Below are 25,244 nucleotides of genomic sequence, written 5' to 3' on the forward strand. Positions count from 1 at the left end.
TCTTGCTGCTACTTCTGTGCCCAAGATCTGTATGGTTCTGTTTTTCTGTCATTCCCAAGAATTGTCAGAAAATTAGGAGAGATAATCCCAAAGAGTAGGTCATGGTTTTTTTTTCCTGGGAAATGCCAGGAAAAGACTGCAGGTTCTGGTTAGCTGAGGATGAAAGTTTGGATTCAGCTTTCCTCTGAGCTTAACTTGGAATATCCTTGGACCAGAGCTCCTACTACACCTCTGCTTTGTCACTAGACACTTGAAGTCTTGTATTGCAGCTTCACCAACGTTTCCTTTATCAGAAGGTCTATTGCAGCAGCTAAAAGCCATTTGCAGACTGAGAAACCAATGTTGGCCACCAGTTTAAAACTTATTGAGGAGGAGTTAGGATGGTGTCACATCTTAGTGAGACCCTGGAATGTAGAAATCCATATTTACTCACACCACTGCATATTAAACCAAGTTTAATCCAAGTTGTACTGGAATTCTTCATTCTAATCACTTAGATCAAGCTCCACTACTGAGGTTAGCAAGACTGTTGAATTTTGATAAATATGTACTTTTATGCAGTTAAATGTGTTTTTGCCCAGGGCAGGAGAGTTGGAACTAGATGATCTTTAAGGTCCCTTCTAACCCAAACCATTCTATGATTCTGGGATACTATTTAAACACCAAATAAACCAAGTTTGTAAATGAAAGAGCCAGTGCCCTAAATCCAGCTACAATTAGAGCACTGGCAGTCTTCAGCTGAGCAAACTCAGGGCTCTGTAGCTCTTGCTAAACAGTTTCTTTGTAAGTAATGTCATGCAGCAGGAACTGTTTTTCATCATCAAAAGAGGAAATAAAACCATATTTTTCAGCAGCAAAGCATATATTACAGGGAGTTGTTGCAGGACCTGTTTCCCTCCTGCCTCACTGAAGCATTTGGACAACACTGGCAGCTGCTGAGTGCTGTCAGAAACTCAAGCCAGAAACTTGGCCTGTTGGTATTGACTCCATGCCAGGATGAGATCCAGGCATGTCCATGTGGTTTCAGGATCCCCCACAGAGATCCCACATTTTGGCCACACAGAGCCAGATCCCCTGGCACAAGGAGTGCTTGGCGCCCCTTGCACAGGGGCTGTAGCCCCAGCCTCCCCCTGGTCACACAGTCACTGCTGCCTCGGGGTCTCTAAGCGTGTCCCCTGCTCAGTGTGTCCTGGCCATGTCCTGATGTGCAGCTGCCTCGGAGCCAGCCCAGTGGAAATGTTGTCCAGAAAACCTAGGTTTGTTACCAGTGTGCAGCAAACCAATAATTACACACTTAAGAGAGACATTGACTGTGAATTTCAGAATTGTGCAAGCCTGGTTGCTTGGTGGTATTCCAAAAATCAATGACAAGTTTTTACTATTTATTCATTTTAGCAAGCAAGGGCATTAATGTTCATTGACTACAAGTTGCCTAGTTCTATTAATAATTAGTGTTCTCTCTTCTGTTGGTTAATGATTCTCCCTCTTCTCATGCTAATTAGTCTGCATGCTCGCTGGGTCCTTCTGTTCTTTTGAGTTGCGGTTCTTGAGTTGGTGGGCTGTGAGTCAGTGGTGTGGGAATCTCTCCCTGCCGGAATTATCTTTTACCCGTTCAGAGCTGATCTCAGCACAGTTGCTGAGTGGGCTTTTTTAGTTTCTTCCTTATCTTGGGAGTTCTGCCAAATGCCCTTGTGGCCTGCAAATTCTGTATTTTATGTATCCACTATCAGAGATACATCCTTCTTTCCAAGCCTTCTTAAGCTCCCCCTAGGTTTGAGATCATTAAAACATGTTGAACCCTTAACAAGGCAATTCTCCTGACAAGTAATTTCTCTTTCCCACAGCTGGACTTCACTTAGACCTTGTTTGGTAGCTGCTCTCTGTTTCACAGATTAGAACTTTTTTCTTGTCGATTAGGCTTGAAAGTGTACAAAGACCAAACATCAAATCACATCCTTTGTCAAGAAAATGTTCGCATATTCCACATCTTGCTACAGAAACTCGGCAAGACTGCAGAGACAAGGCTGAGGTGGCTTTTCCCCGAGCTGCGGCGGTAGAGTTTGGTGATGCGCCCAGCGGAGGCGGGCGGTGGGCACGGTGCGGCAGCGGCGGCAGCCCAGGGGAGGAGCGGCCGCCCGACGGGGCGGGAGGGTCGTGTGTCGGCGGAGCCGGGCGCTGTGTCAGTGCTGCCGCGGCGCTCTTTCGGTGCCGTGTCGGTGCTGTGTCGGCGCTGTTTCGGTGCCGTGTCGGTGCTGTGTCGGTGCTGTTTCGGTGCCGTGTCGGCTCTGTGGCGGCGGAGCGGCCCGGGCAGACGGTACTGCGGCGGCGGGCGGGGGGTCGCGGCGGGGATCGCGGCGGGGGGCGGGCGGTGCCAGCCCGGTGGAGTGAGTGGTTTTTGCCGGGATCAGGGCTCCTGCCCGGAGGGCAAAGGGCGAGGTGCCTGACAGACCGGCTGGCTCTCCAGGAACGTCCTGCCGTGCTGCTCCGCCGGGTTATTCCCGGAGTTTGTCCGGGGGTTATTCCCCAGCTTCTCTCCTGCAGCAGGGACCAAGACGGGCGGGAGGGTGAGCACGAAGGGGGTGTGTGTTTGGCTCTGGGTAGGATCAGCGGGGAAGCTGAAGAGAAACTGCTCTTCGGAGTGCAAGTTTTGCAATCTCTGGGAGTACTTTCCCCTCGTCCAGCCACTCCTCCCAGCTGCGGCGGTGGAAGGAAGCTTTTCGAAGCCGGACTTGGCCCGAGCCCCAGTGGAAACCACCCGCTGGTGAGCAGATGCAGTCTTAAGATGGTCCGGAGGCCGAGCCGGGCGGTGCGGCGCTGTGCTGCGAGGTCGTCCTGTGGAACAGCCCCGTGCGGGACGGGGTCGAGCAACAAAGCGTTGCAGAGAACTGCTCTGGGGCCCTTATCCAACTAGGAAGAAGGTTTCAGATCTTGGATCAGATTATAAGCTTGCTGCTAAATTAATTTACTTGTTCCTCACTGAAAGGCTGGTGCCTGAATTGTTTTGGACAAAGCAATGTGAGGTGTTTTTAATACAGCCATCACAGCAGTAGCTGCCTCTCTGACACCTGCGTGGCTGTGGTCCAATGCACTAAAACATCAAGAAAGTTTGTGATTAATTTTCAGGTCCATTATTGCTATTCAAGAAGACAATTTGGCAATTTTGTGACTCTTTTATCACTACTCACTATTTTACAAAGGGATATTCATTACAGATCCATAAAAGGGTCACCAAAATAGTTTGCAGCCCTATGTAAGCGTTCAGCCTGAACCCCAAATTCGGACCTTTAGCAGTTCATTTGCAGGAAGATATTCCCGGTTGTTTTCAATGGAGCACTGAGTTGAGACTGGCAATCAGGGCTCTGCGTGGGCTGAATTTTATCAGCTCCAGCTCTGCTTTGTGGAGAGGTCAAGGATGTTTGCTCTTTCTGCCTCTGCTAGCCTGTCCTTACTAGTGTGTTTCTCAGCCTTGATCCCACGTGCTGGAGGTTAGAGTGTTTGTCCAGTCCATGAGGGTTTAAGTGCAGTTCTCTCTGCTGAAGCTGAGACCAGCACCTACTTTCTGAGCATCAGGGAATGAAGTACTTTGAAGTATAGAAGTTCAGGACGTCTCTTACTTGTTATAGTGTAAGTCATACATGGGAAGTAGAAATGAAGTGTAGGTCATGGTCCTGTGTGTGTAGGGCCTGGTAAGGGAGCTGTGCCAAGTCACTTTTTGAGTGCCTTGTTGCTGTTCAGGTGTCAGAAATCTAACTGGGCATCCAGCAGTGCTGGAGTAGGTGCCAGCTGCACTCAAGACAATCTATTGACAAGCACATCTTTTTGTATCAGGAGAACTTTGCTACCAGAGACTGAGGTGTCTGGGGACACAGACACTGCCAGGGTGTGGTGGTTTCAGTTTGAAACTGGGTAGAAATACTAATTTTGTGTAGTGGTTTTGGGTTGTTAATTTGAGATTTTATAAATTTTGAGATTTTTTTGGTTAATGTATTTAAGAGTGTGGTGGGTTTGGTGTTGGTTAATTGTTAATGTGTTTATTTTTTGTTGTGAGGTAGGATTAGGAGAAAGGTAAAGTAGGTTTAAAATTTTAAAAGGGTATAAAGAAAAGTTTATTAACAGTAACTAAAAGAAAGTAATAAAAATTAGAACAATTTTTTTAGAATATATTTTATATTTTTTTCTTATTGTTAATGTAAAGAAACAAAATTTAAAATTTTAGTCAGTTTACTGTTTTTAAAATAGTGGTTTTTTACTTTACTTAGGGAGAGAAGTCTTTTTTGTCAATGTTATGGAGACTTTTCTATAAGGAAAAAACCCCAGTTTTCTTGTGTTTTTTTTTTGCAAATTGTAGTATTTTGGGGAAATTTGTAATTGTGAAGTTCTTCTTATTTTTTATAAGCTTTCTTCTATTTTTAATGGTTTATGTTGATTTATGGGTATTGTTTTAAAGATTAGTTGTTTAAAGGTAAAAGTTTTTATTATTTATTTTTTAAATTATTTTTATTTTTAGGAAGAGATTATTTTTCCTTGTGGGTATAGTATTACATTTTATTTGTTTGTTTAAACTTTTTATGGGATTACAGTTATTTTAATGTGTATTTTAATATGGAAATTTATGTTTGATATTAATTTGATTTTTTTTAGTTTTATGTGTTACAGGGAAAAAGGGTTTTTTCTCTATAGTTTATAAGAGGATTTTAGTTTTAAATTTAAGGTATTTCTTTATCTTTTTTTATCTGGCATTTGATTTTTTTTAAACTGACTGATGTTTTTATGGTTTTTTTAATATGTATGTATTTTGTTTTTTTTTTTTTTTCTTATTTGAGGGAGGATTGAAGTACTGAAAGGGTTAACATGCTGTTTGGGCCTTGTAAATGTTTACTTGATTTGCTGGTAACTTGTGGAAGAGAAAAGAGGAAGTTCTTGGGTTTTTTCATGTCTAGTTTTTTAGTGGTTGGAAGTTTTAAAATCCTTCTCTTGCTAAACTATGACACAGGGCTAGGTGGAAGCTGAGCAGTGGTTTTGAAGACCTGCATTTTGGATGGGTGCACCTCTTTCTCCTGTGAGTCAGTTCCTAACAGAGTGATGGCGTGTGCTCTAGAGCCTGTGGAAGATAGCACCCAACACAAAGGACTTCAGTGGAGTGGGTCAAGGATGCAGTCTCCCCTGTCACTGTTGTGCTGTTGTGCCTCTTTATTGATGCCTTGGGATTATGGCCAAAATTTTTACTTTGTGGCTCAGCTATGTATTGTGAAGTGTATGCAAGCATAAATAAGCCTGCCTGTGAACATATAAGCTTTTGGCTTAACAATGAAGCATTCTGTTAGTCTGTGCCTCTGTCTTAGGAAATTTGTTTCATTCTTCTGTGACCCATTAGTGATAAGAGTACAGTGTTAGCTTTGTTTCCAGCATCAGGCAAGCTCACATCAGCTGCCCATGTCATACAGTGCCATGTGACTGCACATGGTAGGGAAATTTGAAAGGACCAAGTGTTTCATCCCTGTGCCATCATTTGATGGGCTGATTTGAACCCCCTGCTGCCAGGGGCATTGCTCAGGCCTTATCTGCTCAACAGAGGTCAGTTCCATCCGTTTGGTTTTTGATTTTCAAGTTAAATTTTCAGGGCAGATAGAATATAAATCTCTTACATTTTGACTGTAGCAGCTGGATAGGGAACACAGTAGGCCTGGTGATATATGTTGCTTTTAAAAGCATATTTGTAAAGGCACAGGAGCACAGGGCTCTGAATTGTCAGAGAGGTGAAAATAGTGCTGGTGACACTAGTTTGGTGTTCTTTGGAAGCCATTCATTTGATATAGTACATTTTTCAAGTATGGTATGACATGTGACAAAACCCAACACCTACTGAAGAGATTGTGTCACTGCAAGGTTAAAAATGTGCTAATTCAGGAATACCCTACAGTTCTGCTTTGGTTGTAAAACTCCAGTAAGCTGTTAAAACTACAATAATATATTATTTAGGAGATGCTTATTGTCATGACGTGGCCGAATGGCTGCATATTCTGGTAGTGTGTAGTTTTTCTTTTATTCCATTAATCCACAGGAAACTTGGTTGCATCAAGCACAAGTATGAAGGACTAGATTGTTTTTCTACTTTCTCGTTTATCCAACTGTATTTAGTAGTTTGGAGTGGGACATTCAAAATGCTAATTTAAAGCATGCTTCCATAAGATCATCATCTTGATTTTATCAGGAAACAAGAACTCTGAAATCATGGCGGGGAAACCCAAGCTGCACTACACCAAGGGAAGGGGGAAGATGGAGTCAATCCGATGGCTGCTAGCAGCAGCTGGGGTTGAGGTTTGTACCATTTTTTATAAAGTGATTTGTAATCAAATTAGGCATTCTCTGGAAGGGTTTCCCAATTGCATCTGTGCTTAGGGATATGCACATCCTCACATATTGTGATGCAGAATGCTCAGATTGAGTGATACACTCTTGTGTTGTATTTCATGTATTCCTTGAGCCATAGTTACACAGCGAAGAGATTTTAACATACAAAAGAATTGATGGGTGTTATTTTTGAAACATATTTTGAAATTGTAAATTGTTGCTACAGACAAAACTGACTTTTTCTCAATGCTCATAACTTCCCTGTATCTCATGAGTCTTTTCCACTGAAAGACCATGCATACCACATGAAAACTTTTGAACATTCTCTCCAAACAAAGTACCTTTTGTTCTTTGGGTCAGGACCTGAGTAGGATAAATCAGCAGATCTGCCCCAATGGCAGTGTTAGGAGATCTATGTAGATTCACATCAGGTGAAGGCCATCGTAAGACATCTTAATTTCTACATTAAGTTTTTGTTTGAATATGGTTTTTTGAAGCTATTTATACTCAGTTGGAAATAAAAGGCTTTTTAAAATGGTGCTCACTTGAGAATGTTGATGACAGAGAATTTGCAGAACACGAGTGCTGAGGAAACCAAGATCTTGTCTTCATTCAAATGTCCTTATTAAAAAGAAAAAAAAAATCCAGTGGATTAAAGAGGGAGATAAATGCTGTGCAAAAGAGGCATAATTTACAAGAAGTTTCTTAATATTTCATGTGGCACCAGCTGCTTTTTGAGTGATTTGGTATCCATTTATGGTTCATGCAGGTGACTCTGGTCTTTATAATGAGGAAATTCTTTCTGGAGCATAATGCATTGTTCAGTCCTGTGGGGTTGGGGACACCAAAGTCTTGGGTTGTAGTCTCTGCTGGAGCAGAGATGAAGTTGGAGGTCTCTTAAGGAAACTTTCCTTTCTGACCACCCAGAAGCCTTTCATCAGTCCTTAAAATAATTTAATGGTGGTGTAACAACAGAGTAACATTATACCTCCAGGGAGGCACCCGGAAGAAAGAAAACTACTGGTCTTTTATACCTTCACAGCATAAGTGAAGGTTTGGGGTCATGGGCTCCTGCTGTGTTTCACCTGGCCAGTGCCACAGGTCCCCATGCCCTTTGTTGTGCAAAGGGAGGCAGTTCCCAGCTCTTGCCTCGGGCTCCCAGGGCCCCATGAGCAGCTGGAACTGCAGCTGCTTACCCAGCTACTGGCACTGAATGGATTCCTCGACAGGGTAAACACAGTGAGAAAAGTATGGAGAATAGTGTGGAAAGGTGGACTCTAACTGCCAGACTTCCTTCCACTTCTCCACTGCCTTCGGAGTGACAGTGTTGTTTTCTATTGTTACTTTTCAGTTTGAGGAAGAATTCATAGAGACAAAAGAAGACTTAGAAAAATTGCGCAATGGTGAGTCTGTAAACTGTAACATAAACATAAATTCACACAAATAGAACAAAAGAACAACAAGACGTATTAAGAGCTGCAATATTATGTGACCTGTAAAGAAGAGTTGTTTCCTTGTGGATGCTTTCATCCCTGAGAATTAACAAAGAAGAGTTGCTTCCTTGTGGATGCTTTCATCCCTGAGAATTAACAATGTCTTGGTCTCTTACCAGGTCTCTCCCTTATTTTCAGTGTAGTATTTCAGCAGTCTGAGTAGCTTGCTCCTTTTTCTTCCCTAGATGGAGTCCTGCTGTTTCAGCAGGTGCCCATGGTAGAGATGGATGGGATGAGGATGGTGCAGACCAGAGCCATCCTCAGCTACATTGCAGCAAAGCACAACCTCTATGGGAAGGACCTGAAGGAGAGAGCCTGGTATGGTAAAAGTGTGCCACTTACTAACACTCCTCCCTGATTGTTAATATTTACAGAAAGAATGTTGCTGTGAGGTATTTGCACGTACAGGTGAGTATACCTAACAGACTGTCACTAACTGTAGAGCATTTATTTTGTGAGAATGGAAGGGCAGCTCCAGAGATTGTGGAGATTATTATGGACTGGCAATTGCTAGACAGCATCCTCTCATGACTAGACCTCAAAACTAATTTTTTTTTCCCCTAGTGTTTTGCATATGCAGTCTTTTCTCCCACAGCATAAATGAACAGATTATCAATGGAAAGCAGATGAATTCCACCTTAAATACATTATTTACAGCCTTTTATCTTGCTTATTGCATACACTGTGAGCCTGTTTTACAATCTGTGCTTTGAAAAAAATTGGAAGTTTTCTCAAAGTGGAAGAACCAAGAAAATAAACCAGTGTATTACGTTACATTCACTAATAAACATTTTACTCAGTGATCACTTCAGAGTTGTATTTCAGGAAAATAATCAAGAAAGTTTGAATGATACATGTTGAACAAAAATATTTGTTTCAGGATTGATATGTACGTGGAGGGAACTACAGACCTAATGGGAATGATCATGTATCTCCCTTTTCAACCAGCTGACACAAAAGAAAAGAATCTTGCCTTAATCATTGAACGAGCTACAACCAGGTACTTCCCTGTTTATGAAAAGGTAAGTGATAGATCACCAGCAGTTCACAAAGACAGTGACTTCCGGGCTCCCTCTCCTGCCCCACTCCCTGTTCCCACACATGTACCTTCCAGAAGGCACATGACAGTAGAACTCTAGAAATGAATGATGGAGCCAGTATCCAGCAACGTGAAAAGAGGGCCACAAAATAATTTTTGGCCAGTTTCAGTACTGGGTCTCTTTGCTGTCTTTCTTTTCCAACCTAGCTTAGTTGCTGATGGCTCCCAGTGTTTTGCCTAAATGCACCATTTCAATACTTGTGCCAGCCTTCAGTACTTACTGTCTGGAAGTGTAGTGTGTTATAGAATTGTTAAGGTTGGAAAAGACCTCCTAAAGAACAATAAGTCTAATTGTCAACCCAGCACCACTACTATATTCAGCATTAAACTGTGTCCTGTGACATAGCCACATGTTTCTTGAACACTTTCAGGGTTGGTGAGTCCACCAATTCCCTGGACAGTCTGTTCCAGTGCTTTACAACCTTTTACATGAACAAAAATTTCCTAAGATCTTATCTAAACCTCCCCTGGTGCAACTTGAGTCCATTTTCTCTTGTCTTGTCACTGGTTACCTGGGAGAAGAGGCCGACCTCCACCCTACTACATCGTCCTGTCAGGGTGTTGTAGAGAACAATAAGGTCTCCCACTCAGCCTCCTTTATTCTTGCTATTCAAAGTTAAATATATTTGTGCTTTACAGCTAAGGATCCAATTCTATGTTCTTCCTCAAATCCATTGCTTAAATGTATTATATTTAGAGACTGCAATTTTCATTCTCTGAATTGCTACTTGGGCATCCTTAGGTGTGCACAGAGAGGCTCTGCAAGCAAGATACATGTAACATAGAAAGCATAAAGCAATTATTTACAGGCTAGCATGCAGCAAAGAGTTAGCCTGAGCTGTGAGGGAAGGCATTGGTATGCCTGCCATCCCCTTAGAGCACATGAGGAGGCTTTCTTGGCTAGGGAGGAGTTGGTCAGGAGGGGATGGATTGTTCTTTTCTTCTCCCTGGAACATTGCCTGGATGTTACTGAACTGCCATTTTCTACCACCTTGCTGTTTGCTTTGTTGTTTTATTTCTCCTGTAAGAATATTTTAATTTTTTTGTGTGTTAAGATTTTCCTGTTTGAATTGAGCCATCTGTGATCCTCATCTCACAAGTTTGTTTCTGTTTGTAACTTTTCCTTTCGCACTATGTGTGGCTGTGCTGTACACACTTTCTCACAGTGCTTTTTCAGGGCACAGTGGTCTCCTCGGAAATCTGCCAAGGGTACAAAGCTGTGTTGTTTCACAGCTGAGCTGGGTTTCCAGCTTGAAGCCTTTGTTACCAGGCAGCTGAAGTCCACTCAAAAAATACAGGACTTGATGCAATTTCATGTCCCACTTTATTAGAGCCTTAAATTGCAAAAACAAATCCCACAGAGGCTGCCCTGTAAAATAACAATGTAAATGACATAATCCAGCACTTCTGTAATCACAGTTCATATATATCCACTGCCATACCAATGGAGGGCTGTGCTGAGAGATTGATTACACACCCAAATATTTCAAAGATTAAAAGTCTGATACGTATTTTAAGTTACTAAACAATAAAAAAATGCACCAGAATTCTCTAATGCCTAGGTGGCATAAACTACTGTTGTGATGTTTTAGCATGTATACTCCAGGTAGGAGAGTCTTTAAAGTAATCTTTGTTTGCTTACATAAAGAAGCAGCTGAACTTTTCCATTATTTTAGCCTAGTTAATTTTGTTAAAATGGTTAATAATTTTCTTTCTGTACCAGCTGTTTAAGCTGTCCATTGATTCAGCTTATCAGGGTTTGCAGTCTATGTGTTTTTCATTCAGGAAGCTGACAGGAAACATACCTAGCTGTGAGTGTTCACTTTAAACACTCAGCAGCCAGATGAAGCAGCAAAAGACAATACAAAGCCCTGCAGACAATCAGATTCTGATGCTATGTTTGGGAGTTTCCACACAGTCTGATAAACAAGCTGTGCTAGACCTTGTTAGAGCAGTGTAGGAAGTAACTACATGAAGGGATCAGCTGTGACTCTGCCCATGATTGCTGCCTCTATGGTAGAACTGGCAGATGGGCCTGGAGAAGCAGTTGGCTTCCAGAGTCACAGACTGATGCATACTGCACATTTGTTAATTAAGAGTAGCCTTGGTGTGACTTAGGCACAGACATGGCCTTCTCTTGCTCCTGATAGGCGGGTGACAGTCTTCAGGACAAAGGTAGGCTGGAGAGCTGGTAACTGCTCTGAAGCTGTGCTGCAATGTTCATCTCAACTTGTCTACTACACTTGTTAGTAGCTTTGGCAGGCTGTGATTCTTGCATCAGCAATTTGCCATAAAGGAGTCCTTCCTTACAGGATAAAGGGTGGGAAGGTTGTATTCTTTCATTCTTTCATTAATTTCATATTTCAAACTGTAATCAGCAGTCTCAAATTTTGCTGAAACATCTGGTAATTCACTTTTTTCTTAAAAATTCAAGGTGTGCTTACATGTAAACTGGCCTATCTCTCTGCCAATTACTTTAGTCTTGTTTCTTTTGTGTGATGAAGTCTTTCTTGTGGTACTGACTTGGTATACAGCTACCTGGTGCAGTAGGTTAGAGTGAGATGGGATCACACACACTGAAACATGAATTCTGATTTAATTTTTTGTTTATGTATCACTTTCTAACTTCATAGGTTCTTGCATGGCTTTGCTCTGCTGTGTTTTTTCAGAAATCTGTCTGCAATGAAATACCCAGATAAAATTGTTACATCCCATGTGAATCTTTTTGTTTATTTGTTCATACTTTATAGGCCTTAAAAGATCATGGACAGGATTACCTTGTTGGCAACAAATTAAGCTGGGCAGATGTCCATCTGCTGGAAGCCATTTTAATGGTAGAAGAATGTAAGCCTGATGTACTGTCTGCATTCCCTCTGCTGCAGGTTAGTAATCATCTGGTGTCCATATGGAAGGTAACAAACAAATTTCACTGATTGTTGTTAAAAGTTAATTGATGTTTACATCTTTTGAGCCATTGTACTGACACTTCTCTGGCCTGTTTGACTACAAAAACCTGCTCTCAGTGTGCTGCCTTGCCTCAGAGCTGCTGGGGACTCACCTTTCTCCAGTTCTGCTTTTCCCAGCTGTTCCCAGCTGGCAGGAATTCACTCACTACTGCTACCAGTTTGGTCCTTAAACTGCTACTTCCATGTCTTCAAACACAGCAACAACATCTGGAAGGAAAGTCTGTGGCTTGGTGTGTCTGCAGTTCCTGTCCTTTTATTTTTGCCAGCAAAACTACATTTTTAAGAAATGATATACAAAGAGCAGTAAAGTTTCATATGTCTTGACTTCTGTAATGCTTTGCACTGAGATATTCCTGTCCTTTCCTTTTTTTTTTTTTCCCTCAAATATATCTGCAGGATTGGGATCCAGGATATGGCATTTTTTTCTTCCACTTTTTACTAGATGAGTCTTAACTCTTTAATAATAATTTCTCCCATTCCCATCTGGGAAACTAAGATATAGCACCAGCACTACAGATCAGAAAAAGCTAGTACTTTTTACTAGCTTTTACTGTTTAAAGCTTTTACTGTTTAATAAATATGACTGACAAGTAAAAATTCAAGTCACCTGATCTTTAAACTATAAAGGACGGAATTATAATTTCCTTAATCTCACTGGCTTTACTGCTGCTCCTTACAGGCTTTTAAAGGAAGAATCAGCAACATTCCAACAATCAAAAAATTCTTACAGCCTGGCAGCCAGAGGAAGCCACCAACAGATGAGAAGTTTGTTGCTGTTGTGAGGAAAATATTCAATATCTAATCTGATGAAGATAACCCAACTGTAGTATATCACCAGAGCTTGCTTTATAAGAGTAGATAGATGCATAGATGTGCTCTGTAACTTGCATCATATGGCCAGTGAAACAATACACTGTGAATACACTTTTAAATTAGAGTAAAAGGCTAATTTGGACCTGTTGAGTCCAGAAAGAAGAATTTCATGAAGCACTTATATGAAATAAAATATGCTGACACTTTGTGTGTGTTCAATTACAATGCATGCCTGGTTGGGTAAAATGTTCAGTTGTAGCTTCTGGAGTACTGTAGAAAAGCCACATGATCCCCAACCCCCTTTTTATAAACTGACAAAGACAGGAGCCACACTGTGAAAATGGAGAAGTCATTTAACATCAGGCCTAGAATCTTTTGGGTTGGTTCTCTAGGTGGTCTCTTAGAAAGTTCACTGTCTCCCTGCTGTATTTCAGAGCTTAAAAATTAAGTAAATAAAACCTTTAAAAATAAAATTAAAATTCATTATCCTTTTAAGTTTATGGGCAGAAGTAAAAAAACTTTTCTAATCCCCACATGAATCTTTAGGAGCGATTTTTTTCACTGAAAGATCAAAGTCCTTATGTTTAATTGGCCTGCTGTGGTTTTCATCCACTGAAGAGCACCTATTCCCTTGCTCTTCTTTTTGCTGCTTGACTGGCTGGTCAGTGAGGCAAATGCCCCTTAAGTGGCTTTTTTGTAAGGTTTTACCTTCTGCAGTCATTTCCCACAGTTATAAAGCCAAGTGCACTGGCTACTTACTTTTTCAGTAAGAGTGAGTTTTACCTCAGTATAGTGCTTAAAGCATGCACTACTATGTCAGATTCTTTACCCTAATTTCATGGGAACAATCACTGTTCCCTTTAAGAACATTGCCATAACAGTGCCATTTGCACTTAGTTGTTTCTCCTCAGTAGGACTCCAACTGATTAGGCAAACAGTCAGGCAGTGTACATGAAGAATTGCTGCCCAGCAAAGTGAACTCCTTCCCTGACTTGTGCCTAAGAAGAGCTATGTGCATCTCAGAGGTACAAACCACAAGTGCCTCAGTCACCTGGGCACTGCTGAGTTCCAAACAGGTTTACATTAAAATGACCTCAGTAGCTGGAAGCGGTGCTTAGCAATGCCCAGCACAGTACTCATTTCACTGGGCTATTCCTCTCTTCCAAACAAGTGCTATGATTTAGGAACCATCACAGAGGTGGTACCATGATACATTATAACCTTCGTAAGCAAGCTTTGTATGAAAAAAATGAAAAGCAGCAAAATTTCTGTTTGTCTTCAAGAGTGCACCGACCCATACGGCTTCCTAATGATTTTGCTTCCCTGTACACCAGAAGACAGTCTTAGCCAAGCTTTGAGACCCCAGGAATTTTTATTTTGTACACAAATCAAAGCAACTTCAATCCCTGAACAGTTTGTAACTGAACAGTCTCTTCTGCTTCTGGGGGGAATTCAGCAAGATAATCTGTGTGAGAATGGAATGGCAAACCTGTTCCAGAGTACTGAGAGCTTGGAACCTCTCTGTGCAGCATGACGAACCTCAGTCATGGTTCTTGTCACTGGCAATTTACAGCATGGTACATGTTTTAAACCACTACTGAGTACAAAGCAGAGCACCAGACTCTTTCATTGAAAAAATGGCTCACTCCTCTGCTTAAAAAACATATAAGCTTCAACCACTTTACATTTTATTTGAACACTGATTTTTTATATTTAGAACCAGGGGAACAAGAATGTGGGTTGGAAAGGAATTTGGTTTTCTAGTGCAACACAGTACAGGCTCAAGACTTTTTTTATTTAGAACTGATTATTTAATCTCAGAAACTACAAAATTATACTTCAATACAAGGTACCTTTTTAGCATAAACATGTATTTATATATATTCTTTCAGAGATACAGTACAAGAGTAATTCAATTTCCTGGGGTGCTCTGCACCCCTAAAAGAGATCAAACTTACAAAGAAAAATCCCATGAGTTAATAGACTGCTTAAATCAATGTAGATCAAAATATACCAACAAAACACTTGCTTTAGTTTTTAAAAAATATTTTAAAGTATCACCACATGTCAATAATCAATTAACAGGTACAGATCTTTTACAGAAAATATAAATGCAGTGTAAGACTTGTGTTCAAACTTGTCTTTCAAGTACAGAGAGTGTGTCTGTTTGGTGGGCATGGCAGTCATATTCGGTTCTAAATCTCCTACAGCAGCATAAAAACAAGCCTCAAAATCATCAAAAGGCTGAAAAAAAACCCCAAAACAAGAAAACATAAATATGGCTTTCATTAGCAAAATCAGTGAAAGTAATCATTAAATAACATTTCATTCATAAATAACTGACACTAGAGTCTCTATTAAGCAATCTTTTCAAGTGTCCAGATTTCCACTCTCAGTGTCTAGAAAGTCAAAGCCCACCTAGACTGGAAAAACAATCCACAGTGGACAGTAACATTTTCCAGTGTAAGTCCTGATTCTTAAATTTTGCTTAAATTTTGACAAATTGCTTCTGATTTTTTCCTCCTTGTATGTAACTGAAGTAAAGCAGAATGGTGTTATATTAAATCTGTAATATTAAAATGACAAAGCAACAGATATGATTCCTTCAGAAGATGGGGATTCTGATTTACACCTGGAAAATGTTTTGCATTACAGACTCATTGGGAAAAATGTTTTGAACTTACTCCATAATTTAATTCCAAATTAATAGATTCAAAAATTTTTCCAGAATGCCGAACAGCAGCAATAAAGCAGCTGGGACAGATTTATTTTTTTTTTTTTTTTAATTTGCATTAATACTGGCCAAAGTTCTTAGGTCAGAAATGTCCTGGTTTTCAACAGTACTGTGCTTCCAGAAGTTTTGAATACAGCACTTCTAAACCAAAGTGTTGGCCTTTTTTTTTTTTTTAAGATGACTGTGTTGTATGAAATTGGACTAATTTTATGTGTATGTATTTGAAAACACTAAGGCTTATCTAGGTTTTTCCAAAAGCCTTATCAATGTGCATTCATATTTAACTGCTGACCTCTCCTTTCTGTGCTGAGAAAGTCACTTCTCACCAGCTGTATCTGCCTAGTAAGATGAAAAAGCTGCTCACTGGAAACAGGACTGTGACCTCCAAACTAATTTCACTTAAGCTGTATAGTTGTTGAATGACAGTGACTTCCACCAGCAGTGCCTTGAATCAGGTGTGAATTGGCAACTATTTGAAAACCAGTGAAATCTTTACAATAAGATCTGCAATATGTATTTACCTCAGGCATGCTACTAGTCCGGCTGGCATTAATTTCTTGGACCTCTTGAACCTCATTCCCATTATAATGGTCAAAAGAAAAGATGAAACTGTAAACAAAAATCCAATATATTTATGTTCTCACTTTTCTCAGTGGACCACTCAGGAACACACAGAGTTATCAAAGGTCCTTGCTGTTTTCCTATGAACTGCAATTTAGTGAAACATTAGACCAGAAACAGAGTCTGTAAAAACATTCTTGCTTTTCCAAAATACACCATTATGATTTCTTTTAGCTACAAATAAAGCTTCCATGTGCAGCAGAATGCTAAATCCTGTCCCATGAAGACTAGGTAAGTTTGTCAATCAGTCAATTCTACTCACCCATATCTAAATTCATGGGGATACCAACAAAGTACAAAGAATCTTGGCCATAGCAGTCACATGTATATTGAATTACAGGAATAGTGTCTTATAAATCCCACCACCCTAGATCATTGCAGCTGTTTTCTAACTATTCAAGGAGCTGGAGCATTCAACTTCTTGTCTGTTTTATTTTTAGAATATTAGCTCTTTATGTGCTGAGCCTTAAAAACTATATTGAAGGTTTGCCACCTGTTTTTGCTACAAAATATGGCTATTAATACCTCCTTCTTCATGACTACAATTCCTCTGGAGCCTTTTGCTATGAGAGAACCATCCTTGCCTGTGACAAAAGGTAGGCAGCCCAAGAGGGCAATAAATGCAGAACAAACTGCAAAGAACAACTATGAAAGAAACTGCATCTTCTTCCTGGAGCAGTCTTATCTAAAAATGGAGGCAGCATTGAACTCATCAGGCATAGGGATTTCACTTTGAACTATGGCTGCAGAGTGCTACATAAATGAGAAGACTGAGGAGAACACATGAAACTGCAAAGATAGCTACCTTCATTAAAGAACTGTCACTTGAAATGCTTCCTAGAAGTGGGCAGAGAGGCAGGACTTCTCATGAGCAGCTGGGCTTTGTCATTCTCACAGCCAAAGTAATGGCAGTCACACAGATCTCTTCCCTTTTTATGGAGTACTTAAACCATCTGGCTAATTCTCTTCAAATTCCACTGTCTAATCCTGGGGCCAGTCCTGTGTTCATAGGTATCAAAAATTACTTTTAAACTCACTTCAGCATATAAAACAAGCCCTGACAGTTACAAGTATCTTACAGAACTCTACCAACTATGTGCACTCATCAAAGATACCCTGCAAAAAAAAAATATTATGCTCCATTATCCATTGCTCTTATTTTCCAGTCACATAGCCTTGATCCTCTCAGGAATGTCTCAAGAGTGAACTATTCCACAGCATGTGTCTTGCCAGAGTCCTGAGTATATTTGCAGTTTATTACAAACTACAAAGCATATTCACGCTAATGTTCTTTTTTCCCCCATTTGCTAGTACCTGGCTTTTCACAGGTTCCAGAGGCTTTTTAATACATTCAGCTTTCAGACCAGATTTTAGAAAGCGCTATACATTCACTGTTTCACCTTAAAGCAAAGAAATTTAATAAATCAAGACAAATTAACCCAGTGAATCATATTCAGATTAGAATCAACTTGCATTGTGAATGCTACTAACTCTTGCATACTGAGATTTGAATTTCTAAATCTACTTCAAACGCATAAAAATGCATTAAAGTATCCAAGAAAACACAGAGCTTATTTCAGGTGAAGTAAGAAAATGCCTGAAATAGTAATTTATAAAACAACTAAGAGAATTTGCCTGGGGTACCCACTGGCTACATAAGCTTTGTATGTAGGATAAGTTACAACGACCTTGCTATCAAGGTCTTATACTAAAATATTACCTAAATTACTGTAGGAGAGTCTTGCATAGGTGAAAACTACTGTAAATAATTATGGTTTGGATGGATGTGGTGTTTTTAGATTTCCTAACCTTTTAAAGGTTTGGGTGCTTGTTTTATTTTACATTATAATTTACTGTAGTGGTTTTTAAGTTGAGCGTGGTCACTTTCTTCCACGCACTTAATTTCTATCTTTCATTTGTGCTCTAGCTGCTTTTCACATTTTGGTGTGTTAGGCATAAGTGAAAACATTCTAGTTTTCCATAAAAGCGATATACAAATTTATATTAAAAAGCAATTAAAACATTTCTTTGTAAACATTCTAAACTAAGACTGCTTTAAAAAGTCCTTGTTCCTTTTACTTTATGTAAGAAGAACTTTATAAGGCAGGTGTAGTAGACTCTATCTCATCTCATTGCAGTAACTTCTATTAAATAAGTACTATACATTTCTCCAGTTGATAAAGTCCTCACATGCCTACGACTACATTAAATGCAAAACAGTGGCTATTTTAGATATCAGACATTCAAAAGCACAATAATGGAGAATTTTGTATTAGTCCCTTCAAAACTTGGGAATTGGGAAACAGGCAACATACATTAAGTTTTAATGAATCTTCTTTTCCATAAATTCTGTATCTAACTTAGCGATTTAATTGACCCATAGAAGTATAATACCATACACTACTTAAAAGCATCTCACACTAATGATTATAAATTTACATATATTTAAGGCTATGTTTTCATTCCAAAACAAAGTTTTGGGTTTTTTTTTAAACAGTGAGATAGCTTAATCTGAGCAAGGTCATGGTGGCAAAACTGGAAATGCGATTTAAGGCCATCTAGGCCTTAAATCTAGGAGCAGATCAGGTCCATAATTACCACCTTTACTAAAGAACTTGCTGGGAACACTTTGCTGTCAATGCTACTCAATATTTTTTTAAGTGGAAATTCTTATAACTGTGATTGGTGCAAAGCACAAAGCCAGAATGAACAGTATATCACAAATTCTAAGTTGAGAAAAACTAATTGTGTACTCACACAATCTGGATTAAATGTATTTTGAATGCATTTCTGCACATGAAACCACAGCCTAGACCACCTTTGCTAAAACCATGAGTGAGACAAGCTCCCAACAGCTCTTATTGCAAATTCACTTGTGCAAGGTTTATGTCCCCCTTAGGGATTGTAGTTTTTTGCCTCCATGAGGGTTTCATGGCAAACTAGCTGCCATGACAACTATTGCATAGTCTGTATCCTGCCTTTCTTAATAGCAAAGGAAAAACACTAAGTTAAACTGTTCCATTCACTAGGAGCTGAGGATACGTTACATTATGCAACAGCAGATCCCACATCTACTTTACTGCTCAAATTGCAAAATTCAATCTGTAACGCTAACGATTTTATTGCAGTACTCTCTCCTGTTTATCAGGTGGATTTCACAATATGTGCAATGTTGGGCAAACATCTCATAAAAGGAGGTGCTGCCAGGTGGTAACACACACATCTACTGACTTTGTGTCAATGATCTGCCTTACCTTGTAAATGGCTCCTGAATTTTGCAAGCTAAGCTGAAGTGTTGAACTCTAGTTAAAACCCAACATTTAAACCAAAGCAATACCCAAAATTTACTAAAAAGAGAATTTTACATGCAGTTCAGGATGCTGCTTGTTTTTTTGTTTGCTTACTGTAGTGAAACACTTACACAATGATATCTTCACATTTCTCGGATCACATGTTACACAGTAAGCTCCATAACCAGCCACAGAGCCAAAGGCGAGTCCAGCAGCTAAAGAGATTTTACTACCTGCAAGAAATCATTCAAGTGTTATTTCTCAATGCAATGTCTTCAAGCTCAATCTTTATACAGCAGCTGTCTCTCTACAATAGAACTGATTTTGCCACATTCCAGCTTGCCTCACCCAGTGTGAATGGACATGTAATATTTCTGTAACTGGGTCATTCTAATATGTGGGATTAGGGGCAAAGTCAACTAAGTTAGAGGGAGATGATCAGGATCCAGTAATACTTTCAACTTGGGAAAAATACAACCCTAAATTTGGCTATTTTCTCTATCATACTTAACAAGGATTTTTGTAATTTCTCTGAATTGCATGTTCATTTTAACTATATCTTACATCACTTGGGAGTCTCCAAAAATGGTAGAAATGTACCAACATATATAAAGAGTAAATTGGAAAACATGTGTGGTCATATTGTCAGGCCTTTCAGTTTGACAACAGTCCTGGACAAAGAAATGCCATCACCAACAGCACATTTAATGAATAAAGAATGAAAAAAAACCTGGCAGTGAGGATGAAAACAGGGCTTCTAAAAGTTACTTGACATCTTCTTGCAATGCTATTGAAAAACTGGTTCATAAATCCCAGATATATCCCTAATATTTTAAATTTCTGAAAAGACATTTGTCTTGGTACCATATGATAAAAGCGTAGAATCTGCACAGCAGACATTATTTGAATTAAGCTGATCCCCAGATGTTTATAAAGAATTCAGACCCCCGATGACATTTAGTTCCCAATCCTTTTGAGTATTTTTAATCAAGACTTTGCAAGAAAATGTAAATCATAACCAATAATTAAAAAAAAAAAAATTAAAAAATAAAAAATAAAAAATAATCCATGAGGATTGACCAAGTATTAAAGAGTGAACAGGTGAATGGGATAGTCAGTGAGTGCAGCTGGCTGCAAACACAAAACCACAGCGTTCTCAGAAATTCAGATGTGAAGCCGTGTCTCCGAGAGCAAAGCATGTACACACTACGAAGGGAGACGGTGACCCTAAACCAAAGAATCGCGAGGGACATTGGGACAGGGACGGTGACCGATGCGCGGCTGGGGCTCTGCGGAGAGCGGACGGGAACCCGCCCGCAGCTCCCGCCTGCGCGGCCTCGGTACCGCTGCGACCTCTGCCGGGTGCTGAGCTGGGCCACGGCGCTGCCACCCTGCAAAAATCCCTGGAATACCGAAACTGCGCTTTGTGGTACACTGCCACCGAAAACCTGACTCGTTATCTTACTGTGAAAAGGCACAATTCTAACAGTACCAGAGAATTAACCACCGCAAGTAGAGGGTTCCCCCCTCCCCGCCCCGCGCGTCTGGAAATGTAAGGATCAAGCCTGGATTTCTCTGTAGAAAATGAGCTTTAATCAAGGATATACTGTGCTCAACATAGGAATGATTAAAAGGAGATGAGAAAGCCCAAAATGCATTTAAAGTCAAAGATAACATGACAACCTCCACTCTTTGCCCTGAAAACAAACTCACTTAAATGCTTAAGTTGGCCCAAGAACATCTCATGAAACTGAGTGCATTTATAGCAGCATTTGATGGATGTAAAATGCAGCTGTACTAATTACAGCAAAGTTTTCATGTCTCACACTGCATCGAAGAAATCAAATGCTTCATTTCCAAATCGTTCTGTCCCAGTACTAACCTTTACGAGTGTATGCTACAACACCTCCAACCACCAGCAATGAAGCATATGCAAAGCCAATCCAGTCAACAGCCATGGTCCCAGCTCTGTAAAAAAACCAAATATATTGCAACTGAAGGCAAACAAACTCCTTCCTCCTGGTAAAAAAGAAATAATTACTTAACAGGTTCTAAATAACACTACACTCTCCTAAGTCGTGTTTGACTACTGTGTCAAAACGTTCAGAAGGTGAAGGTGTGCCTGTTGGCTATTGTACCATCCTTTCACTAACTGCTGCCCTTCCCTACACCCCAGTATACGGGTATACCTAATTTCCATTAGAGATTTTTTTGAGATATATGTGGCACACATTTTCCCCAGTCACAAATACATGTATACAGGCAAAAAGCTTGACACCATCCAAAGCATGTTTTGTTGCACTTGTGCCATGCTGCTGAGCTGAGGGCGCCCTATGGATACATATAGGTCTTCTGAGTGCTCAGCTCAGTGCTTTCATCTCCTTTCAACCACACTATACCTGGAGCACTTCAAGCAGCATGTAACAAATCCTGCACCAGGTAAAAATACACATTTTTAGAGTCTATTCAAAGTTTCCAGACAGAAACTTAGGCTGTTTTGGGAAGCTACACATACAGGTACTTTATCCTGTATCTATGCCCCTTTTATTTCACCTTTACATTTTGATGCATTGTCTGAAGTTAGGCTTCTGTTCCGCAGAAAGCATTTAAGGCTCTGTTGTGATGCTGGTCCCTACTTGGCTGGCAGTGCTGTGTAAAGGCAGGAATGGCAGTGCTCTGTAAAGGCAGGAATGGCAGTGCTGTGTAAAGGCAGGAATGGCAGTGCTCTGCGGCCAGACAGCCCCTGCAGCACCACGGCCTCTCTGCCATCAGTGGGGCACACCTTTCCCCTCCTCCACCCAAATTAAGCACATCCTTCTTTATAACTCAGCGCGTGTGCCCTTGGCCAGAGTGTTAAAGGGTGCTAGCAAAGAGTGCTCCGTCAGCATTTCACGTCAAGCCTTTAGTATTAAAAATAAGCAACTCGCAGCGAGCCCACTCCTCCCCAAGTCGTAACCCCTCAGGACAAAAGGTGGGTTTAGGGGGCCATTGCACCCCGGACAACAAGGTCTGCAGAGGCGGGGGCAGGGATGCAGGGGACAGGGATCCCCAGGCCTCGGATGTGCCCAGCCTTCGCGGCCGCCTCCCGCCCGGGCCCGCAGCCCGCATCTCGCTTCCCAGCGCGGCGGCGCAGCCCGCGGGCGAAGGCAGGCGCCTGCGGGGGGCGGCCCCCGCTCCGCCCAGCCGTCCGCTCCCCCCCGCCATCCCCGCGGCAGCTCAGCCCCGCCGTACCTCGTCCCGCCGCGCCTCCCTCCGACCTGCTCCGGCCCCGGCCCCGCCTCCCGCGCCCGCCGGGCTCCGTGGGGCGCCGGCCCGGCCGCAGCGCCGCGCCCGGCTCAGCCCCTGGGCGGCGGAAGGAGGGCGCCTGTCCCCGTCATGGCGGCGGCGCGGCCCGGCCCGCCCGCAGCGCCGCGGGCGGAGCGGCGGCTGGCGGCCTTCGGCGGAGCCGGGCCGCGGGGGACGAGTGGGTGACAATGAGCCGGCAGTGCCCTTGCGGCCAGGAGGGCAATGGTATCGAGGGGTGCATCGGGAAGAGCGTGGCCAACGGGAGGTGATTCCCCCCCGCCCCCCCCACTCGGCCCTAGTGAGGCCACATCTGGAGTGCTGCGTCCAGTTCTGGGCTCCGCAGTAAAAGAGAGGCATGGAACTACTGGGGAGAGTCCAGCAGAGGCCACAGAGATGACATGGGATCTGGAGGATCTCTTTTATAAGAGACTGCAGGACTTGGGTCTGTTCTGTCGAGAAGAATGAGAGAGGATCTTATTCATGCATATAAATCAAAGCTGGGTGTTGAGAGGGTGGTGCCAGACTTTCTGGTGGTGCGCAGCAACAGGACAAGGAGCAATGGCCATAAACTAAACCACACGAAGTTTCAGCGCAGTTGGACAGAGCATGGTGCTAATAATGAACTAGACGATCTGCATGGGTCCCTTCCACCCCCAGCAGTTCTGTGATTCTGTGAGTCTTGGCTGTGCTGGTGCAATAGGGCAGTAGGACAGCAAGCACACTCTGTTGAAGCTTCTCTGTTACTGTGCCCTGCTCTAGGGTGGGCATTTCCTGCTTGAGACTCCTTCTCCAGCCTTTCAGGCTCTGGAAACATCCATGACTATTTTATTCTTTTAAGGCCAACACCCCTTGCCATGTTTGGGATGGAAGAACTCAGGAATGGAGGAGTCCCATCTGCAGATCCACTTGTCCCCAAAGTGTGCCCATCCCATGAAGACCTGAGCAGGGGCAGGGTGAGGGTCTGCTGCCTGCAGCCCCCACAGTCACCCTGTAACCTGGCAATGGGCACTCATTGCTGTGTCAGGCACCCTTCTGCAGGTTCCTCTCTCTCCTTGCTTGTGTTTTTTGAAAGTCTGAGGGCTGCTGCGTGAAGTCAGATGAGCAGGCACGTAGGCTGAATGCTCGGATGTGTTTGTCAGGGAAAACATCAGGCACAAGCCCCGACACTCTGATACTAAACACGTAGCTAATTTATGAAACTGCTTGATGTGGTTATTTTAACACTCTGACTTCTTGTCTGCTAGCCCTTTTTGCTGGACCTATTCCACCGCAAGCTATTTTTATCCATATTTTGTCCCCCTCTGCAGTATTTCTTTAGCTTTTTCTCAAGTGAGTGATTCTTGACTAGCACAAGACGTGCTAGTCTCATCCTTCAGGGGTGATACAGGGGTGCCTGTGTGCAACATTCCCCACACTTCCCTTGTTCCCACAAACAGACTGAGCATAAACATGGCCACAACAGGGAGAAACTCACAATGCCATGTGATAGGACTTGGATACCTGCCTTCTTCAGGGGTCATTTGAAAATCTCTGCCAAAATCCTGTGTTTCCTTTAGATTTCTTTGCTTAAAGGTGTGGGAGTTTTCCGCTCCAAAGAGCTAACTGGAAAGCAAATCAACATTCTCATTAGGGTAAACGTATCTGATTTCCACTCCTAACATTCCATTTGTTTTTTTCTGGTGGTGTTTAACTGCTGCAATACAAACCCACTCCATGTGAGCTGTCCAAGTCTGTCTGCTCAGTGGAAAACAGAACTGCTCTCCTTATCTCACCACAGTGTCTGTGGGAAGGAAGACTTAAGGTACACCAACTTTGGAAAACAAACACAGGACACTTGAGGGCAGGATGGCTCCAAAATGCAAACAAAAAGTGGATTCATAAGCTGAAATCCAGAAAGTGGATTTCTTGATGAAGTATTATGAGACTTGCGGCTCTTGAAAAGCACAGTAAAATAAACAGGGAATTAAATGGAGCAGAACCATGCAACTCTATTTGAGGGGATTCCAAAGTGCAACAAATACAGTATCTTTTGGCACCTCTAGGATAATGACCAGTTGTGGTTACTGATTCAATGATACTCATCACTTAAGAAGACTGGGTAACCCTGAAGTCTGTGTAAAATTTGAATTCACATAATTATATGCTGCTTGTTATGTTGCCTTCAATTTTCAATTACAAAAAGCATTTGGTACTGTTTTCCCTAAGGTTTTACTTAACTATTGTCTGATGTGAAATGGTTGCTGTATTTTACAGCACAGATGGGAGGTTTTGAATAGGAGGCAAATTAATTAGATTTGTTTTTGGTAGCATGACAAATCAAACACCTCAGTCCTTACAGAGAGCTGTAACAAAGCTAGCAGCATAGCCAGTGTTACTGTTGCTGTGTGCTTTCTAGTATAGTTTTCATTTGCTTGTTACTGCCAATTTGAGCTGAAATTCCCCTGTTGGGTGTCTGCTTCCAGCTGTTTTATTTTAGGTTTTTTTTTTGTTTTGGTTTTTTTTTTTTTTTTTTTTGTATTATGATTTGTTTGCTTTGGTTTTGGAAAGTTCCATTTACAACAATTGAGCCAACTACAAGGATGAATTTAGGCA

General features: G+C 41.6%; 2 protein-coding genes across 5 annotated transcripts; one reads left to right on the forward strand and one right to left on the reverse strand.

Moving 5' to 3' along the window:
* Nucleotides 1-2,235: 2,235 nt before the first annotated feature.
* LOC128804705 (glutathione S-transferase) lies at nucleotides 2,236-12,928 on the forward strand. Of its 3 annotated transcripts, none has more exons than XM_053972758.1 (7): nucleotides 2,236-2,314; nucleotides 6,212-6,318; nucleotides 7,703-7,754; nucleotides 8,030-8,162; nucleotides 8,725-8,866; nucleotides 11,694-11,825; nucleotides 12,589-12,928. In XM_053972758.1, the coding sequence occupies exons 2-7, from the start codon at nucleotides 6,232-6,234 to the stop codon at nucleotides 12,709-12,711; spliced, it is 669 nt and encodes a 222-aa protein (XP_053828733.1). In that variant the 5' UTR covers nucleotides 2,236-2,314; nucleotides 6,212-6,231; the 3' UTR covers nucleotides 12,712-12,928. The 3 variants fall into 3 exon arrangements, with proteins under 3 accessions (XP_053828733.1, XP_053828735.1, XP_053828734.1); XM_053972760.1 differs by lacking the exon at nucleotides 2,236-2,314 and adding an exon at nucleotides 2,662-2,761; XM_053972759.1 differs by lacking the exon at nucleotides 2,236-2,314 and adding an exon at nucleotides 3,500-3,624.
* A 1,458-nt stretch (nucleotides 12,929-14,386) lies between these two features.
* TMEM14A (transmembrane protein 14A) lies at nucleotides 14,387-22,693 on the reverse strand. Of its 2 annotated transcripts, none has more exons than XM_053972766.1 (5): nucleotides 22,599-22,693; nucleotides 21,250-21,335; nucleotides 19,499-19,600; nucleotides 15,978-16,065; nucleotides 14,387-14,966 (listed from the first exon to the last, which is right to left on the reverse strand). In XM_053972766.1, the coding sequence occupies exons 2-5, from the start codon at nucleotides 21,323-21,325 to the stop codon at nucleotides 14,927-14,929; spliced, it is 306 nt and encodes a 101-aa protein (XP_053828741.1). In that variant the 5' UTR covers nucleotides 21,326-21,335; nucleotides 22,599-22,693; the 3' UTR covers nucleotides 14,387-14,926. The 2 variants fall into 2 exon arrangements, with proteins under 2 accessions (XP_053828741.1, XP_053828740.1); XM_053972765.1 differs by lacking the exon at nucleotides 22,599-22,693 and adding an exon at nucleotides 21,921-22,450.
* Nucleotides 22,694-25,244: the final 2,551 nt, after the last annotated feature.

This window comes from Vidua macroura, chromosome 3, assembly GCF_024509145.1.
Source record: "Vidua macroura isolate BioBank_ID:100142 chromosome 3, ASM2450914v1, whole genome shotgun sequence".
In the NCBI taxonomy this organism is placed as follows: domain Eukaryota; kingdom Metazoa; phylum Chordata; class Aves; order Passeriformes; family Viduidae; genus Vidua; species Vidua macroura.

What these genes read in the sequence shown, in the direction of transcription:
- LOC128804705 (XM_053972758.1), top strand. Translation starts at nt 6,232, where the DNA reads ATGGCGGGGAAACCCAAGCTGCACTACACCAAGGGAAGGGGGAAGATG. An exon ending in GACCTGAAGGAGAGAGCCTG is followed by an intron (nt 8,163 to 8,724) that starts GTATGGTAAAAG and finishes TATTTGTTTCAG; the next exon opens with GATTGATATGTACGTGGAGG. An exon ending in ACTTCCCTGTTTATGAAAAG is followed by an intron (nt 8,867 to 11,693) that starts GTAAGTGATAGA and finishes CATACTTTATAG; the next exon opens with GCCTTAAAAGATCATGGACA.
- TMEM14A (XM_053972766.1), bottom strand. Translation starts at nt 21,325, where the DNA reads ATGGCTGTTGACTGGATTGGCTTTGCATATGCTTCATTGCTGGTGGTT. An exon ending in TGTAGCATACACTCGTAAAG is followed by an intron (nt 19,601 to 21,249) that starts GTTAGTACTGGG and finishes GATTTCTTGCAG; the next exon opens with GTAGTAAAATCTCTTTAGCT. An exon ending in AAATGTGAAGATATCATTGT is followed by an intron (nt 16,066 to 19,498) that starts GTAAGTGTTTCA and finishes TTTTGTTTACAG; the next exon opens with TTTCATCTTTTCTTTTGACC.